General features: G+C 58.8%; 1 protein-coding gene across 1 annotated transcript in view; it reads right to left on the minus strand.

Annotated features, from left to right (window-relative positions):
• Nucleotides 1–454: 454 nt before the first annotated feature.
• Nucleotides 455–16975, minus strand: part of Shisal1 (shisa like 1) — a 34871-nt gene continuing 18350 nt past the window's right edge. The window contains exons 2-5 of the mRNA XM_090358378.1: nucleotides 16334–16429; nucleotides 14040–14253; nucleotides 10538–10852; nucleotides 455–876 (exon numbers count right to left, since the gene is read on the minus strand). Coding sequence (XP_090214504.1) covers nucleotide 876; nucleotides 10538–10852; nucleotides 14040–14253; nucleotides 16334–16397 — 594 coding nt within the window. The 5' untranslated portion in view covers nucleotides 16398–16429 and the 3' untranslated portion in view covers nucleotides 455–875. The remainder of the gene's footprint in view (nucleotides 877–10537; nucleotides 10853–14039; nucleotides 14254–16333; nucleotides 16430–16975) is intronic.

The following is a 16975-nucleotide window of genomic DNA, read 5'->3' on the forward strand; positions in this document are numbered from 1 at the left end:
GGGCCACGGCTGTGCAGCCTGCCACACCTGAGGAACGGCAGCTGCCCTGGTCGCCTGCCCAGGCTGTCCACCCTGGCCCTGTGGCCCGGGATCCGGCTGGTCCCCTCCCTGGGCTGCTCTTGCAGGGGCCTGGCAGGCCCTTGTGGAGACAGTAGCTGGGCAGCTGCCAGGTCCCACAACATGGTTACAGAAACAAAATCCAGAGGAGCTAGCCCTGCCTGGCAAATCCCTGCCACTCCTGCTGGTGACAGCAAGAAGCTCGCGGCCAGCCAAGGACATGGGCCAGCTTTGCCGCCCCCCGCCACGCGGGACTCTGTGTCTTCATAGACCCTGCAGTCAGGGATCCCCGATAAAAACATACCAATCAACCAAGAAGGACACCCTGAATCACGCGCATACACACATGTGCACACACACAGACACACACACACAGACACACACACACACGCACGCTCACACACGCATACACACACTCTCAGCACTCTGACACGGCGAGGCCTAGGGGCCACTGGATGGGGTAGAGGCAAAGGGCGCCTGTGTGGGACCCCAGCAGGACCGCTGGGCCCCCTGGGGCTGGCATGAGCCAGGCAGCTCTGTGTGGGCCCTGGAGTCCACGCATGCCTCGCGAGCCTCCAGCTGGAGGGAGAACTATTGCTGCTGACCGGCTTGGCTCAACCCACCCCCACCCCGCCCCGGCCTCACCCCTGAGTTCGATCCTGGTTTCAGAAGTCCGTGGGGGGGACACCACCAGCGTGCCCTCCCGTGCCACCACTGCCACCGCCCTGGCTCTGCCCGCTGCCTGCACAGATGTCCTCGGAGGCTGAGCTGGCCACGGCGCCCCGCGTCCTGCGTCTCAAGGCACAGCACAAGGGTTTTCTGGAAAAAGCAGAGGGCAAGAGCGTCAGCAATGTCTCCTCCAGGGCTCCAGGGGACAGGAGGGGACACATGACCGCTGTGTCCCGCACGAGAGCTCCAGATCCGTGCCAGGAGACAAGGTGGCCTCAGACCCAAGCACAGACCTGGAGGGCCTGCTGGAAAATCCAATGGAACCCACGGTGGCCACAGGCCAGGAGCACCCCTAAAGCTGACCTGCTGCTCCCAGACGCCCATCAGTGGACAGACTCCACACCGCTCAGCGCCCCAGCTCCACTGTGTGCCTGGCTTGGAGAATCCCTGTTAATGTGAGGGCGCCATTGGACAACTTCTCACCCAGGGAGTTCTGGGGAGGAGAGGCCGTGCAGTGCACAGGGACAGGAATACACCAGGGGGACCCTCACAGTTTCGGAGGAGGCAGGGAGGACAGGGGGCCTAGACACGAACCGTCCCGTTGTTCTGTTCCCATTCCAGGAGCTGCTGCAGGGGCAGGTGAGTGATGGGCATTCACCTTCCAGAGCCCTCTGCACCAGGATGGCCCTGTGGCCCAGTGCCTCCAGTGGGTTTCACGGTTAAGTCCCTGGGCTGCTGTAGGGATGCTGGGTGGCCGTTCCCTCCCTGCCCCTGTCATTACATGGGTACTTAGCAGTCACAGATATTTACTAAACCAGGTTAAAGCCAGGACAAGCCAGCTTCCAAGCACCAAGTCAGCAGAAAACCTTGCTGAATGTAATTTTTTTTATCAGTCATGGGACTTGAACTCAGGGCCTGGGCGTTGTCCCTGAGCTCTTCATCTCAAGATAAATGCTCTACCACTTGAGCCATAGCCCCACTTCTGGTTTTCTAGTAGTTAACTGGAAATAAGAGTCTCACAGACTTTTGTGCCCAGGCTGGCACAAAAAGATCAGATCTCAACTTTCTGAGTTGCCGGTGTGAGCTGCTGGCACCTGGCTCTGACCAAAATTTTGAATTCTTGTTCCCATAAACCATTCTTAACTAAACAACTGGATAACACAACTTAATGGAGTGGAGTAATGGCGACAGCCCTTGCCAGCAGTGAGCAGAGAAGTATTTAATGCCAGGGCCATGTTTGAAACAGACCTAAGAACTGAGACTATTCCAGAAAAGATGACAAAGGCAAGCGAGACTGGCTATAAATACCTAGCCCAAGGAGGGAGGAGGTATAAATAAACACGACTTATTCATTTCATTTGGAACAGGGTGGGGCGGGGGAGGGGTCTGAGGAATTCGGGGTGGAACTCCAATGAGAGACACAGAAGAAGACCCGTAATCCGCTGGAATACTTGGGTAGGAAGAGACAGGGCAGCGGAGATGGTTGGGGGCTGGAGGGGAATCTTTATCAGGAGACAGGATTAAGTGTATTGCATCCCATTTTAATTATGATGGTGATCATGGGAATTTAAACACGACTTCGCAAATTATCAGAAGGCAGACAAAAAATAAAACAAAGAAAACTGAGGCCATATGGCAAAATCTGCCACCCCCACACCAGCTAGGAAAGCAAGAAAGCCAACCACAAACCCCCAGGACAGAAATAGGAGCAAATGTGCAGCTGTGGATCAATAAATGTGAGTGAGCAATGCACACTTACTCCCTCAGACAGACAGACAGAAAAGTCAGACAGACAGGGGGTCAGGGTCTGAGCTCAGTGGAAGAGTACTTGCCTGGCCAGTAAGTACAAGACCCTCCCCCCAGTTCTGCCCTCAGCTTCATATAAACAAACAAACAAACAAACATTCGAAAACACAGAAAACAAAACCAGAATTGACTAGATCCCAAACAAAACCACAGGCAGAGCTTCTCAGAAAGGTTTGTGCCAATGCCACTGAAACTGAGCTACTAAGCTAGCTAAATGGCCCATTTTGTGCATTTTAGCCTATTTAGGAAGGAAGAAAGAGCAGACAGAAATAGAACAAACAAATGCAAAGCAAGAGAAATGGGGCAGGGGGGCGTCATGTTTTAAACAGTGGGCGTGGATGGCTGAAGCAGGGTCCAGCAGGACTCTGGGCCACGCCCCAGGGTTTACCCAGTAGGACTGGCCTAGAATTAGGAGAATGCCACCATTAGTAAGTTAGTAAACTTATAAATAAAATCTTGTGTGCAGCAGAGTCTTTTACCAGAGCACTCTTGAGAATACCCGAAGTTGTCATCGCAAATAGAAGTTACAGACCATTCTCTCTCTGATTGCGACATAGCGGATCTGAAACCACTAAAATCAAAGCTATGAAATTGTTTGGATTTGCCCATCAAGGATATCATAAACTCTTAAAAACAAACAAACAAACAACAAACAAGTCAAACAGAGTGGAAAACACAGAAGCTCTGTGCTCTGGACAAGGAGTGGGGGTGTGGCTGTGGGCATGGGCTTTGGATCCAGTGTCCCCCCCCCCCCAACCGCTGCTGAAAAGAATTCAAAGCCTAGACAATAGAACATTTAAATTTCAGAGCAAAAAACAAAGTTAGGGCCTGGAGTTTGTCCTAGTGGTAGAGTGCTCGCCTAGCAAGCACGAAGACCAGGGTTTGATTCCTTGGCACCACATAAACAGAAAAAGCTAGAAGTGGTGCTGAGGCTCAAGTGGTAGAGCTCTAGCCTTGAAAGTCCAAAGACAGTGCTCAGGCCCCCCCAGGACCGGCAAAAAAAAGTTAAAAAGGTACATCTTTGAGCTTATAGAGGAAAAGCTCATGGCCTGCCATCCGACTCAGCACATTAGAAAGAGAAGACAGAAATGAACCCAAGAAAAGCATGGGAGAGCAACAGGTAGAAGAGAGAGAGAAAGAGGGGTGGGGCTCAGGGCCCCCACCCAGTTCACACAGCCCTAGGAGGTGGGGGAGGGGTTCTATGTTGGCCCCAGAGCTGTAATCCAGCCCTGTGCTTGCATCCTGTGTCTCTCCTAACCACTGCAGCCAGAGGCAGCTCTGATCCTCAGGACCACAGTCCCAGATGGGTGGCCAGGTGCTTTCTGCATACTGCACTCTTCTTCCTTGACTACCCAGGACTTTATCCACAGTCATTGTTGGAGCTGGAAGTCCAGCCTGTGAGCTAACCACTGGGATGCACTCTTGCAACCATCTGGTTCTGGTCTGTGACCAGCAGGCTGGGGACCAGGCCACCTCTGGGCCCAGTGGGAGCGGTGCTGAGCCTGGCCCAGGCGCAGGGTGAGGAGGGGGTGCAGCTGGCAGCCAGTGGGCTGTCTGCAGCCTCATTGAGAAGATTAAGTGGGAGCACTTGGCAATTTGAATAATAATGTGAATGATAATGAGCTCTTCCAGACGCTGCTGTGGCAGGCAATGTCACTCCTGCCAAGAAAGTCAGCCACTCAATGTGGCAAATTGTAGGTGAGCTGCACACAGTGTTCCCGGCAAGGAAAACAGCCAAAATACACGTGGCGCTGGCTGTATGTGCCCTGGAGCTCGGAGCCTGGCATCAGGCAAAGGAGGGGAGGAGAGGACATGATGAGCAAGAAAGGTAAGAAGGCACCTGTCCTCCACCTGCACCTGCCCTCCACCTCCACCTGCACCTACAGTCACCTGAACCTGTCCACCACCTGTCCTCCACCTGCACCTGCCCTCCACCTCCACCTGCACCTACAGTCACCTGAACCTCCACCTGTCCTCCACCTGCACCTACAGTCACCTGAACCTGTCCACTACCTGTCCTCCACCTGCACCTGCCCTCCACCTCCACCTGCACCTACAGTCACCTGAACTTGTCCACCACCTGTCCTCCACCTGCACCTGCCCTCCACCTCCACCTGCACCTACAATCACCTGAACCTGTCTTCTACCTGTCCTCCACCTGCACCTGCCCTCCACCTCCACCTGCACCTACAGTCACCTGAACCTGTCCACCACCTGAACCTCCACCTGTACCTGCCCTCCACCTCCACCTGCACCTGCAGTCACCTGAACCTCCACCTGTCCTCCACCTGCACCTACAGTCACCTGAACCTGTCCTCCACCTGAACCTGCCCTCCACCTCCACCTGCAGTCACCTGCACCTGCCCTCCACCTGGACCTCCACCTGTCCTCCACCTCCACCTGCACCTGCAGTCACCTGTACCTGAACCTCCACCTGTCCTCCACCTGCCCTCTACCTCCACCTGCACCTACAGTCACCTGAACCTGTCCTCCACCTGTCCTCCACCTGTATCTGCAGTCACCTGCACCTGCCCTCCACCTGCACCTGCCCTCCACCTGCACCTGTCCTCCACCTGCACCTGTCCTCCACCTGCACTTGCCCTCCACCTCCACCTGCATCTGTCCTCCACCTGCACCTGTCCTCTGCCTGCACCTGTCCTCCACCTGCACCTGCCCTCCACCTTCACCTGCACCTGTCCTCCACCTGCACCTGTCCTCCACCTGCACCTCCACCTGTCCTCCACCTTCACCTGCACCTGTCCTCCACCTGCACCTCCACCTTTACCTGCCCTCCACCTGCACCTGTCCTCCACTTCCACCTCTACCTTCACTTGCCTTCCAACTGCACCTCCACCTGCACCTGCCCTCCACCTCTACCTGCCCACCACCTGCACCTGTCATTCACCTGAACCTCCACCTGCACCTGTCCTCCGCCTGCACCTGTCCTCCACCTGCACCTTTCCTCCACCTGTAACTGCCCTCCACCTGTACCTGCCCTCCACCTGCATCTGCACCTCCACCTGAACCTCTACCTGCACCTGCCTTCCACCTGCACCTCCACCTGCACCTGCACCTCCACCTGCACCTCCACCTGCACCTGCAACTGCCTGCATCCAGTCACTGCTCTCTTTCTTAACTAGACTTGAAGTCTTGGCTGGACCTCTCCCCCAGCTCTTCGGTGGCTCTGACTGGACAAGTCCATTCTATGTTCCAGCACAGTTGCTGGGACAGTGGACAATAGACAGAGGAACGAGGGTTTGAAGCTGCTCAGTCTTGGGATATTTGTTCCATAGCAGTAGCTCATTCACACAAGAATAGGGCAGAACCAGAGTCTGGGGGCAAGGAAGACCCCAGATCTGGGTGTCCACTGTCTACTGAGAAAAGTGCACAGGTAGTGACATGGGGGGCCTCCCCACAGGCTGGCACACAGGCAGCCCTGGGTGCCAGGCCTCTCCACCGTGGCCTGCTTCCCTTTCTCCACGAGTGTTGGTGTGGGGTCACTCAGTGAGATGGAGGGCCATGGCACCGGGAGGCCCAGGTGGAACGCCGTGGTAGTGCTCTAGTGAGCAGGGGAAGGAGAATCTCCAAGAGGACTGTGGAGAAGCCCGGGGAAGATTCCTTCTGCCCTGACAGGTGGGTGTTGGCACTGGAGCCAGGGATTGGGCAAGGGCGGGTGGGGAGTTGCCCACGTGTGTCAGGATGGCGTGGCCTCACTGCAGCTGACCTTGAATGCATCACCTGACCATTCATGGCCCCAGTTCCTGAGGGATCGTGCAGCAAGGAGCACTGGCTCCGAATGGCTGAGATGTGGGTGTGGGGCCCTGGCGCTCTGCCAGTGCTCCCCCCGCCCCCCAGCCACTCCACCGCCTGCAGTACCACCACCAGGGGGCTGCCAGACCAGCAGGAGGCCTTGGCCTGTCTCAGAGGCGGCCGGCTGATTTCCCAGTGGGTGGTGGTGAAGGACAGGCCATCTGGTTGGTGCCAGCTGCACCCGACAGGCCGGTGCCCACTGTGGCTGATGTCCACGATTCTGTGTGGGATGAGGCAGTGCCCTCCTCCTGCTGTGAAGACCCTGCCCTGTGCCCTCCCCCTGCCCTGCCCCCTCCATCTTCAGTAGGACAGGAACCTCAGGAGACAGGACTGGGACACCCTCCAGCGGCTTGGTCCAGGCCCCGTCCCCACCATCTCCCCTCCCCCCTCGGGTCACCAGCCGGTCCTCAGGCCATTTCTCATGTCTGCCTGGTTCACCAGTCTCATCCAGGCAACAGTGAGCAGCCGCCCCTCTCGTGGGCTTCTGGTGCCCTCATCCTGCTGCGTGGAGCTTTTCCAAAAAGCAGGCTGGGTCACGGGCCCCTCGGGAGGTGTGGCTGGAGTCTATAACCCTGGCCACTCAGGCAGGAGGTTGAGATGGGAGGACCGCAGTGTGAAGCCAGCCTGGGCAGACAAAGTATGAGACTGTTATCTCCAATTAACCACCAAAATGCCAGAAATGGCGCTGTAAGCCTAGCATTAGGGTGCTTGCCTTGAGCAAAAATGCTAAGTGAGAACAAGAAACCCCAAGTTCAAGCCCCAATGCCAACACCAAAAATAGGGGAGGAGAGATTGCCAATCTTCCCTGTGTCCTGCCTGGGTCTCCTGCCCTCTCCCCTCTCCCTGCACCGGGCGGCGGGGGCTTCTCTTTAGAGGCGTGAATACACCCACTCTACCCCCAGTGCCTTGGCACATGCTGCTCCTGGTACAGCTGGTCTACCCGGGCCTCCTCCAGGCAGGACAGGCTTGCCCTTTTCTGCCCTAGGAGCCTCACCTGCTCCGAGACACTGAGGCATGGAGCCAAGGACAGTTCTGGTCCTCTAGACCACTGAGAGTAGGAGGGGCTGATAGCCGGAAGTGCCAGCCAGGGACTGGGGGTGGCTCTGGGGCCATGTAGAAGCTGGGGGAAGCAGGGGCTTCTGTCACTCTGTCACCTGCCTGCTATAGCCTCAACTTCTTGACTCTTGGAAAGGCTCAGGGCCTCTGAACACCCACCCTGAGGGTTAATTTTTAATGTCACTCTGGTAAATATTTGATGCCATTGCTTTAATAGGAGACAGTGTCAGTTAAATGTCAGGATGCAGGAGGCCTCGCCAGGGCCAGGGCCGCCTCCCACCTTCCGCCTCCCGCTCCTCCGAGGGAATAGAACGTCTTGTTCTCCTGCAATGAATATTTCAAAGCTCTTTCTTATCTACATGGGCAGATACAAGGTCAGGGCCTCGGTGTGGGAAAAAGCCTCGGGCCCTTCTTCCATCCCACCCAGGGGAAACTGAGGCAAGGAAGGGCCTACTCTGCTACGGTTAAACAGAATGAGGGCTGAGGCAGACAAACATGGAGCCAGGCTCAGTCGCCCTGTCCAGGGGAAGCCCAGAGGGGCTGTGATGGCTGTGGGTTGGCAGACAGGCCCCAGAGGAAGTGATGGCCTCTGCAAGGTTCTGTAGGGGGAGCAGGAGCTCCCTGAGAGGGCAGTCGGGGACTCGGGGAGTTGGTGGAGCAGCGGGGAGCGTCTGAGGCCCGGAGCAGCTGGGATCCACGTTTTATGGACTGAATGTGGTCTGTCTCAGGGCGTCCACACCTTGCCTTGACTCCTCGTCCTGGACCGTCCACGGCCCCCAACCTGCCCTCACCTCTCACGGTTGGCGGAGCAGAGTGGACGGGGAGATGACCCAGGACCAGAGCAGACATGCCCGTGTGCACCCCTCCGTACACATCCATCTGCTCTCACGTTGCTCTGGGCACCCCTGACTTGGCCTCCCCTGCACCTCCCCTCTACCTCCTTGCCTCCACGTGCCACGGTCATCCTGCCCGGTGCTCAGGCCTCCAGGGGACTCCGTGGGGGGGGGGGAGTGGGTGCCCTGGCCCCACAGCAGCTCCCAGAGGCTGGCGGAGGCCTGCGGTGGGAGCTGAGTGCTATTTGCAGAAGCAAATGCCGGGAGGGAGCAGGAGCCAGGGCCGGCCACGCCCTCGCTCACCTACTCATTCAACCATTTAGTGCCCGTCCTGGGCTTAAACTCAGGGCCTGGGCACTGTCCCCGAGCTGCTTTTGCTCAAGGCTAGAGCTCTACCACTGGAGCCACAGCACCGCGTCTGGCTTTTTCTGTGTATGTGGTGCTGAGGAATCGAACCCAGGGCTTCATGCATGCCAGTCAAGCACTGTACTGCTAGGCCACCCTCCCAGTCCTGAATCGTCATCACTTTGGGTCTATTACTATTTATTTGTCTGGCCGTTGGGTTTGATCTTTGGTCATGGCTGCTTTGAACAGCAGCCTCCCCGGTTCGAATCCTGGCTGGGCTCGTGAGGCAGGACAGAGATCCCACACCACTCGGGGAAAACCCCTCACTTCCAAACCCAGAGGAGAGGGCTTCGGCACATCTGAGTTTTCTCAAGAAGTCACTTGATTCCAAGTCAATTAAAAATGTATTAAGTAAATTATAGAAGATAAACACCAAAGAAAGGAGATGAGAGAGAGAAATGCTGCCTTTTTAAACAATGACTGTGATTATGAATTGTTTTGGAGGTGCAGTAAACTAACCAGGGAACTCACTGGAGAGGAAAGGAGATGAGCCAGGATGGCTGAGGAGTGGGCAGGCCTGGGGCACCCTCCCCCTCCAGGAATGCCTTCCCTGGGGGCCATCGAAGACACAAGGGTGGAGCTGGCTCAGCCCCTCCACCCGAGTCCTTTGGACCCACCCTAGAAGCCCCTAGGGACGGCCACCTAGAGCGTGTCCCCGCAGGGGCGGGTGCAGGCCACGGCTGGGGTTCAGAGCTAAGCATGTGTGTCTATGCGCATGTGTGCACATGCATGTGTGTGTCTGGAACATGGCTGCTGGTTCCCAGACCCAGGACAGCAGCAGCCAGGGCCTGGCCACTCAGTCTGCCTTCCATGGGGTTCTCAACCTGTGGTGGCCCAGGCACCCGACTCAGGCATTTCTGGTGGGTGCACTGGGGCCCTCAGCCGGGCACACTGCAGGGTCCAAGCCCAGGGAGCCCCCTTGCCTGACGCCCCCAAGCCAGTCTGGCTTTCCTGGGAGTTGGCATCACCTCCTGGCTGGCGCCACTCCCCCCCGCCCGCACTCTGAAGGAAGGCAGGCCCGCTCCCTCCCAGCTGCACTCCAGCCAAGCCGGCCACTGTCCCCAGACAGACGGACGGACGGCGGGCATTAGGCGATGGATGAGCGAAGTGCGGCTGGCTGAGTGGGTCTGACTCATTATGAGTCACTCGTTATGGAAGGGGCCGCTTGGGTGAGGGCTGAAGCACCATTAGTGGGGTCCCTGGAGGAGGCAGAGCTTAACTGCACCCACTGCACGCGCCCAGCTGGGGAATCCACACCCCTGATTCTCTGCAAGGATTCCAGGGGAGTCCAGAGCTGAGAAGGGGCAGCGCTGGGGTGGGGGCAGAACCTGGCTCAGGGGCCACCTACAGCCTGGCTCTGTGTCCTGATGTCCCCAGAGGGCACTGGGCTCTGTGATCACAGCCACCCTACAAGGCAGTCCCCAATATCACCTCCTCCCCGTCCTCCTCCCTTTAGCCACCACTGAAGAGCCGGTCAGCATCACCACCTCACCTCAGGACTCAGGCAGCCAAGCAGAACACAAAGGATGTCGACTCCTACCCTCATGAAGCCGTCTTCCCACACTCCTGACTCGCTGATTTCTTTCCTTCAGCCAGACCGTAAAACGTGAAGCACCATCCGGTTCTCCTTTCACCTTGGCTGCTAGGAAACTCCAAACTCTACTTCCTGTTCAGTGCTCTGATAACTCACACAAGGCCGAGGCTCTCTGTACAACAAGCTGGCAAGCTTTGCGCCTAAGTTGTTTCCAACTCTTATTTTGACTTTCCTGCCTAGGCCCATCAGTCAGTTCAAGTCTTTCTTGGCCAATCAAACAAAACAAAACAAAGGAACATCAACGATCCTGGTGACCCAGACACGCAACCCCGCGTCTGCCCGCCAGGGCTCGGGCAGCGTCACTCACCAGGCAGACGAGCTCTGGAAGGTCATCAGCGGGGGGCTGTGGCTGTCCCCTGGTGTGTGCATGGCCTGGGGGGGCTGTGGCCGGGAGCCGGGGGGAGGCTGGGGCTGCAGTGCTGACTGGCCGGGCCGCGGGGCCTGGGCGGGGGTCCCCCACCGCCGGGGGTCCTGCTTCATCCACCGTCCATGGACGCCCCACCGAGCCAGGTAGCCTTTGCAGAAGTCGTAGTTCATCGCCGAGTAATACAGGAGGTCCAGAGCCAGCAGCGTGAGCACGAGGAAGCCGTAGATCCACACGCCCAGCAGGGCGGGGTAGTTGCTGGGGAGATGGGTGGAGAAACTCAGTCATGGGCACAGTAGGGCCTCTGCAGCCCGCTGGCTGGAAAGGGCACCTGTGCCGACCATTCTCTGCTGGGGTTGAGGGCCCCCGTCACGGGGCCGGTCCCCTGCCCTGCCCACTCCTGGCCCCAGAGGGAACCCCATTCCCCTCCCACAGTCGCCTTCAAGGGCAGCAGGTCAGGAAAACACCGGCTGCAGAGCGCTTGGCTGCTCCGGAAGGCTGGCCAATGGCCGGTGACCACTGCTGCCCACAGTGGGTGTGGCGCGGGTGACGAGGCCGGCCCCCACGGGTCACCCCTGGCCAGCGTGGCGTGGCCCACCACTCTGCAGACCTCAAACCTCAGCCCTGGGGCGAGCAGGGGTGTGGGGGTATCAGGACTCCACTTTGTGGTGGGAGGCTTCAGGAGGCACTTTTTGGGGACTGTCCCTGTCCCCCAAGAACTGAGCACCCACCCCCCGCACTCCAGCCCGGATGGAGGCCAGAGCTGGGGCAAGCCTGGCACGGGGGGGTGGCCTGCAGGCCCAGCGCCTGCGTGGTGGGAAGTGGTGCAGGCGCGGTGGGGAGGCCGTCTCCTTACTGAAGGACAGACCAGAGAAACGCACAGCAGCGACCCCATCAGCCTGGCTCCCGCGGGGGCCTCCCTGCACCCCCGGGCACCCACCCGGCAGACGGCCAACGCTGGCCTGCATTGACCATGGAAACCCGGTCACTCATCCAGACCTGACAACGTCCCCCATCGGTGGACGCAGCCGGGAAGCTGCAGGAGGACAGGGCCTCGGCCTGCACTGCTGTCAGGCCGCGTGGACTGTGACAGTCGTTCCGCCTCGCAGCGGGGCCATGCGGACACCAGGCACGCCAGCGCCAGGAAGGCTAAGCATGGCTTCTAATGGAGCGGGTCCACCCACAGGCTGCTCATGCAGAGGCCTAGCCCTGGCCATCCAGCTCTGCCAGTCCCTCTGCAAGACCTGGCCTCCAGTCCCCTCCTGGCAACTGGCCATTCATGGAGGCTCCCTGGGCTCAAGTCCCTCCCCAAAGTCCCCCCATCTGTGAGGTGCAAGTCCTGCCGTGCCACTTCCGGGGATGTCCTAGGACCAAAGGAGCCTCTGCCCCCCACCAACGCTGTGGCACAAACCTGCAGACCTCTCCTCACGCCACAGGTGGGCCCATGACCCCAGGGGTGGGACCCCAGTGAGACAAGGGGCTTCGGAGCCAGGTTCCAGACCCTAGGCGTCAAGCAAGTGTATGTGCCATGCCAAGCCCCCTGGCCGGCTCTCACCGGCACTCACAGCTATCTGGGGGCCAAGTGGACCTGGCACTGCCCCGCCCTCCTCAGGGAAGCTGGTCATTGGCCTTATAAAGAGCCGGGGTCACACTCCAGGCCCCGTGCCAGCCAGCAGAGCCAGTGGGCCTGTGGGGCGATTTCACACAGAATTATTCTCAGGCCCAAGCAGATGGTGAGAGAGATTCAGGGGAGTATTTGGGGAAGGATGGTTGCGGCTGGCAGGGGGGGGAAGACCATAGCCAAGGAGCCTCATCTCCTCCAAGCAGGGAAGAATGCCTGCCTGTCTTCCTTCCTTCCTTCCTTCCTTCCTTCCTTCCTTCCTTCCTTCCTTCTTCCTTCCTTCCTTCCTTCCTTCCTTCCTTCCTTCCTCCCCTCGTTCCTTTTCCAAAGCAAAAATGCGATGGCACAGCTGAAGCCCCAACACTAGAGACTGCGGTTCCTTGGCCTGGCCTGCCCCTCTCAGCCCTGGGCTCCATCCCCCTAGCTACTCATCAGACATCGCAGCTCTCCTACCAAGAAAAAGTGAAACCTGCCCAAGACTTAGTCTCAAAAACATTAGGGAACGATACGAAGCATCTCACTGGAGTCGGAGCAAGACAAGAATGTCTGACTACTTTAGGGATACTTGCCAACATAATCAGACAAGAAAGAAAGATGTGGCACAACAATCTGAAAGTAGGCCCGGTGTGGTGGTGTGTGCCTATAAACCAGCATTGAGGAGACTGGGGGGTAACAAGTTAGAGGCCAGTCTGGGCTACACAGAAAGACCCTGTCAAAGAAGGACAGGAAGGAGGGAGGGGGGGAGGGAGAGAGGGAAGGAGGAGATAACATCACTTGTAAACATATAGTGAGTATTGGAGGTCACAGCAGGTGACAGTCTAGACAGGCCCGCGGAAGCCACGGAGGTACCACAGTCTGCCTGGCACACAGGCTTAGGATACAGCCTGTGGTTACGTTTGTACTTCTGGTCAGGGGAGACAAGCTAGACAAGGAATGAAGTTGAGACAACTCCTTATTTAGGGGAAAAAGTAAAAAAAAGTAGATTCCTATCTCAGAATTTATATTTGAGTTAAAGCTTATCTAAACACTAGATCAGGGATTTGGAAATTAAAAACAAAAAACAAAAAAACCTCACAATGGCTGGAGAACTTTTAGAAATCTCAGCCACACCCATACACCACAAACAGAAAAAGTAAAACAGGGCACAGCAGGGTTCCATAGATACAAAAAGGCATGAAGAAAAGGCATCAGGAAGCTCAAGGCAGACTGAGAAAATCCTCACAACATCTTAATTCCTTCATATTCCAAGAGTTCCTGTGAACAAGTAAGATTTTTTAAAGACCCCCCCAACCCTCTCCCTCTCCAAACACAGCAGTAACGAGAAAAGGTGACCCGCAGCTGAGCTGAAACCCAGAAGGCTCCGCACGCAGGGAAGACGTGCCTACCAAGAGCCTGGCATGCAGCTTGGTCCTCCCCTTCCTTTGACACCTGCCGCCACCTGCCACCTTCTTGTCGTGTCTCCTGTTCCCTGAACTACGATCCCCTCCAGTGGTGACCTGGCCTTGAGGAGTGTCCCTCCTAGGGGACAGAACCCAGCCGGCTTAGCTGGGGCCATCCTTCTGAATGAAGGAAGGAGAGGATTCCAGCACCTTCTACCCCTGAGGTGTGAAAGCACCCCGAAACCTGACCACCCCACCCCCGTGGCTTCAGCCACAACCTGCCAGGTGTATGCTGCATCCCCATCTCTCAGAGGAGAAGCCTCAAGTCCACAGGGGCGGACGGGGCCTGGACCCTGGTGGCCTTTCATCTGGGTCTGACTGCTCTGGTGGTGGAGGCTCCCCAGGACCGGTCTGGGGGCCCCGCTGTGGTGTGGGGGGCACTCACTTGTGCATGTAGCCCTCGGGGCCAGCCGTGAGGTTAGCCTGCATCACCGCCTGGAACTCAGCCTCGCTGCAGCAGTACTTGAACACGGTGTTATTCCGGTAGCAGCACAGGGAGAAGCTCTTGTTGTCGGAGAGCCGGGGGCAGTGGAAGCCGAAGTGGTAGCGGCCTTTGTGGTCAGTGTACGGCTCACAGACTCGGAAGTGTGCGGACAAGACTGCAAGACAGGTGGCCGGGCTCAGGGGGGCCTCCAGCGCCGGGGGCAGCAGCTCTGCCCCGGGTCCCGTGGTCCCTGACCTTGGCGGCCATTCTGCACCTCTCAGGCTCAGCTCACTGAATCCCGTGGCCACCCAGCAGGATGGTTTGAGAAGCCACTTTGCAGATGGCAAAACCAAGGGCCTAAAATGACTCGGCTGAGCTTCAGGGGAGGTGGAATGGACCCGGACCTGAGTGCTCTCCTGCTGTCTCCTCCCATGTGCAGGGCAGCCAGCTCGGGGCCCCCTCCTGCTCGGGGCCCCCTCCTGCTCGGGGCCCCCTCCTGCTCGGGGCCCCCTCCTGCTCGGGGCCCCCTCCTGCTCGGGGCCCCCTCCTGCTCGGGGCCCCCTCCTGCTCGGGGCCCCCTCCTGCACGGGGCAGCAGCCCCAGGCCAGGTCACCCTCAGCTTCCCCGGCAGCGTCAGAGCTGTACCAGTCTCTACCTTCCTCCCAGCCCACGACTGGAGCACTGGGTGATGAGCACTGGGTGATGAGCAGGCCACCAACAATGGAGAAGCCTGGAACTGCCGTCCGAGGCTTAATTAGTGTCTACGTAAGAGAAAAATGGTGGTATCTAATGTGTGTCTCTGAGCAGGGGCTTCGCCGGCTGTGTGCCCCCCACAGCATGGAGCTTGGCTGTGCACGGGTCCATGGCTGGCTGGAGGCCCTGTCTGCCACCGCCAGCAGACCGCAGCCCACACAGCGCCGGCCCAGCGCCGCCTGCATAGCTGCGGGAGCCCCGGCTGGGACGGCTGGCAGGTGGGCGGCTGGCGGGCACCGGGCTGGCTTGGGGGACCCTGTGACATTCTCCAGTCCTGCCCCCAAAGCCAGCACTCTCTTCTGGGGGGGCAGGACATGGTAGACGGAAGCCCCTTTGGGGGGCGAGGTGATGGGGTCACCCTTCATTGCTCCTGATGGATAATGGCATTGGTTGAGGCTCAAAGCTAACAACAGGATTGGGCAGGGGGTTTGTGCTGTGCCCCACGGGTTCTGTGGGGACCACCGTTTTGGGCTAGACCCACAGGCCACTGGCACCTTCAGGGGCACCTGCTTCCGTGGGACCTCAGGCCTGGAGGCTGGGGACCAGGACACGGGGTGAGCGCCTGCAGGGTGGGCAGGGTAGGTGGTAGACGCTACTCAGAGGGACCAGTGGGGCCCTAGGTCTGGAGAGGGAGGGAGGAGGGGATGGAGTGGATGGGGCCTGGACCTTGGAGCTGGGCCTGGGGTCTGGGGGCCTGGGTGGGTCCTGATGATCCCTGCAGCTGCCCAAGCGCTGGCCTGGCTCCCTGGGCCCTCTCCACTGTTCTGCCCCACCCCGGGTGGTGGCACAAGCCCCCCTCCTGCTCCCCACTCAAAGCAGCAAACCCTCAGCCCAGTGTGTGAGCGAGTGAGGGGGTACAGAGAGCCAGAGCCAGAGATAGAGGCAGAGAGACAGAGGGGCAGAAAGACTTAAAACCAGAGACAAAAGCAGAGGAATAAAGGGGAGACACCACTGGAGGAGTCACAACAAAGAAGGCTGGTGGAGGCCCTGCCCAAGAGGGCCTGGCTGCCTTTGCTCTTAGTGTGGTAGGGTGCGGGGTGGGGGTGCAGGGTACAGGGTACAGGGTACAGGGTGCAAGGGAAAACAGAGGATATGGTTTCTAGGAGCCCAGCCGAGCCCATCTGTGGTCCAGGCGGAGCAGGTGCCAGGGTCCGCCTCGGGCAGCTCAGCCTCAGATTCTCATCTCCAAAAGTGCCACCTGGCAGGGCCTGACATGACTGCAGAGCTTGGGGGGGGCTGTCCAGTGCCCTCCACCCCCATGGGGCTCCATGGCCAGCAAGGAGGCTGCTTACCCACAGCGAGGGCCACCCCTGCTGCCCAGGCTCTTCCCAGGACCCTTGCTCCCCCTGCAGAGGAGTCCCCAGCCCCCTTCCCGGACCCTTCTCCAAGACCCTTGTTCCTGGACCCCCAGGGGCCCACAGAGGAGACCCCAGACCCTTCCCCAGGCCCCTTCCCGAGATCCAGCTCCCCGCACCCCCAGGGCCCACAGAAGAGGCCATTACCTGCAGGGACCAGCAGAGAGATGACCACCAGCGCATTCCAGACCCGTTGGCCACAACTGGTCATCGTCTGGCTGGCATTGGCCCGTCCGGTGCGGCCTGTGTGCCGAGACAGGAGATGGGTGTGATGGGCCGTGATGGGCGGGCGGGCAGGGGAGGATGAGGAAGGAGTTTGTTGGGAGGGGGCCGGGAAGGAGGATGGAAACGCGGCCATCCAATTGCTTCTGGAGAATGAGCGGGCAGTCACCTGTCACCCTCCCTTCCCTCGCCAAGGAGACTTAATCAGAGGAGGCGGCGCTCAGGTGGTGTCTGCGGGCACAGGCTGACGCGGGCGGCCTGGGGCCCCGGAGGCCAATGGCCCAGCTGCCCTAGGCTGGACCGGACTTGCCTAGAGCCCTTCCAGCATGTGCGACACCGCAGTAGAACAAAGACAGGAGACAACCAAGAAGCCGCTGTCCCCAGCTTGCCCCCTGCTCCCCAAACAAACCCAGTGGTGCCTACAAACAAGTGGGGATGTTTTAGTGCTGGGAGGTATCTGAGCACATGTGTGCATCCACATGCACACACGCCAGCACACGCGCACACACACACACACACACACACACACACACACAAAACACACGCATGCATGTGCGCGTGGAAGAA

Source organism: Megascapheus bottae, chromosome 2 (assembly GCF_031878675.1).
Source record: "Megascapheus bottae isolate mThoBot1 chromosome 2, mThoBot2.hap1, whole genome shotgun sequence".
NCBI classification, from domain to species: Eukaryota; Metazoa; Chordata; class Mammalia; order Rodentia; family Geomyidae; genus Megascapheus; species Megascapheus bottae.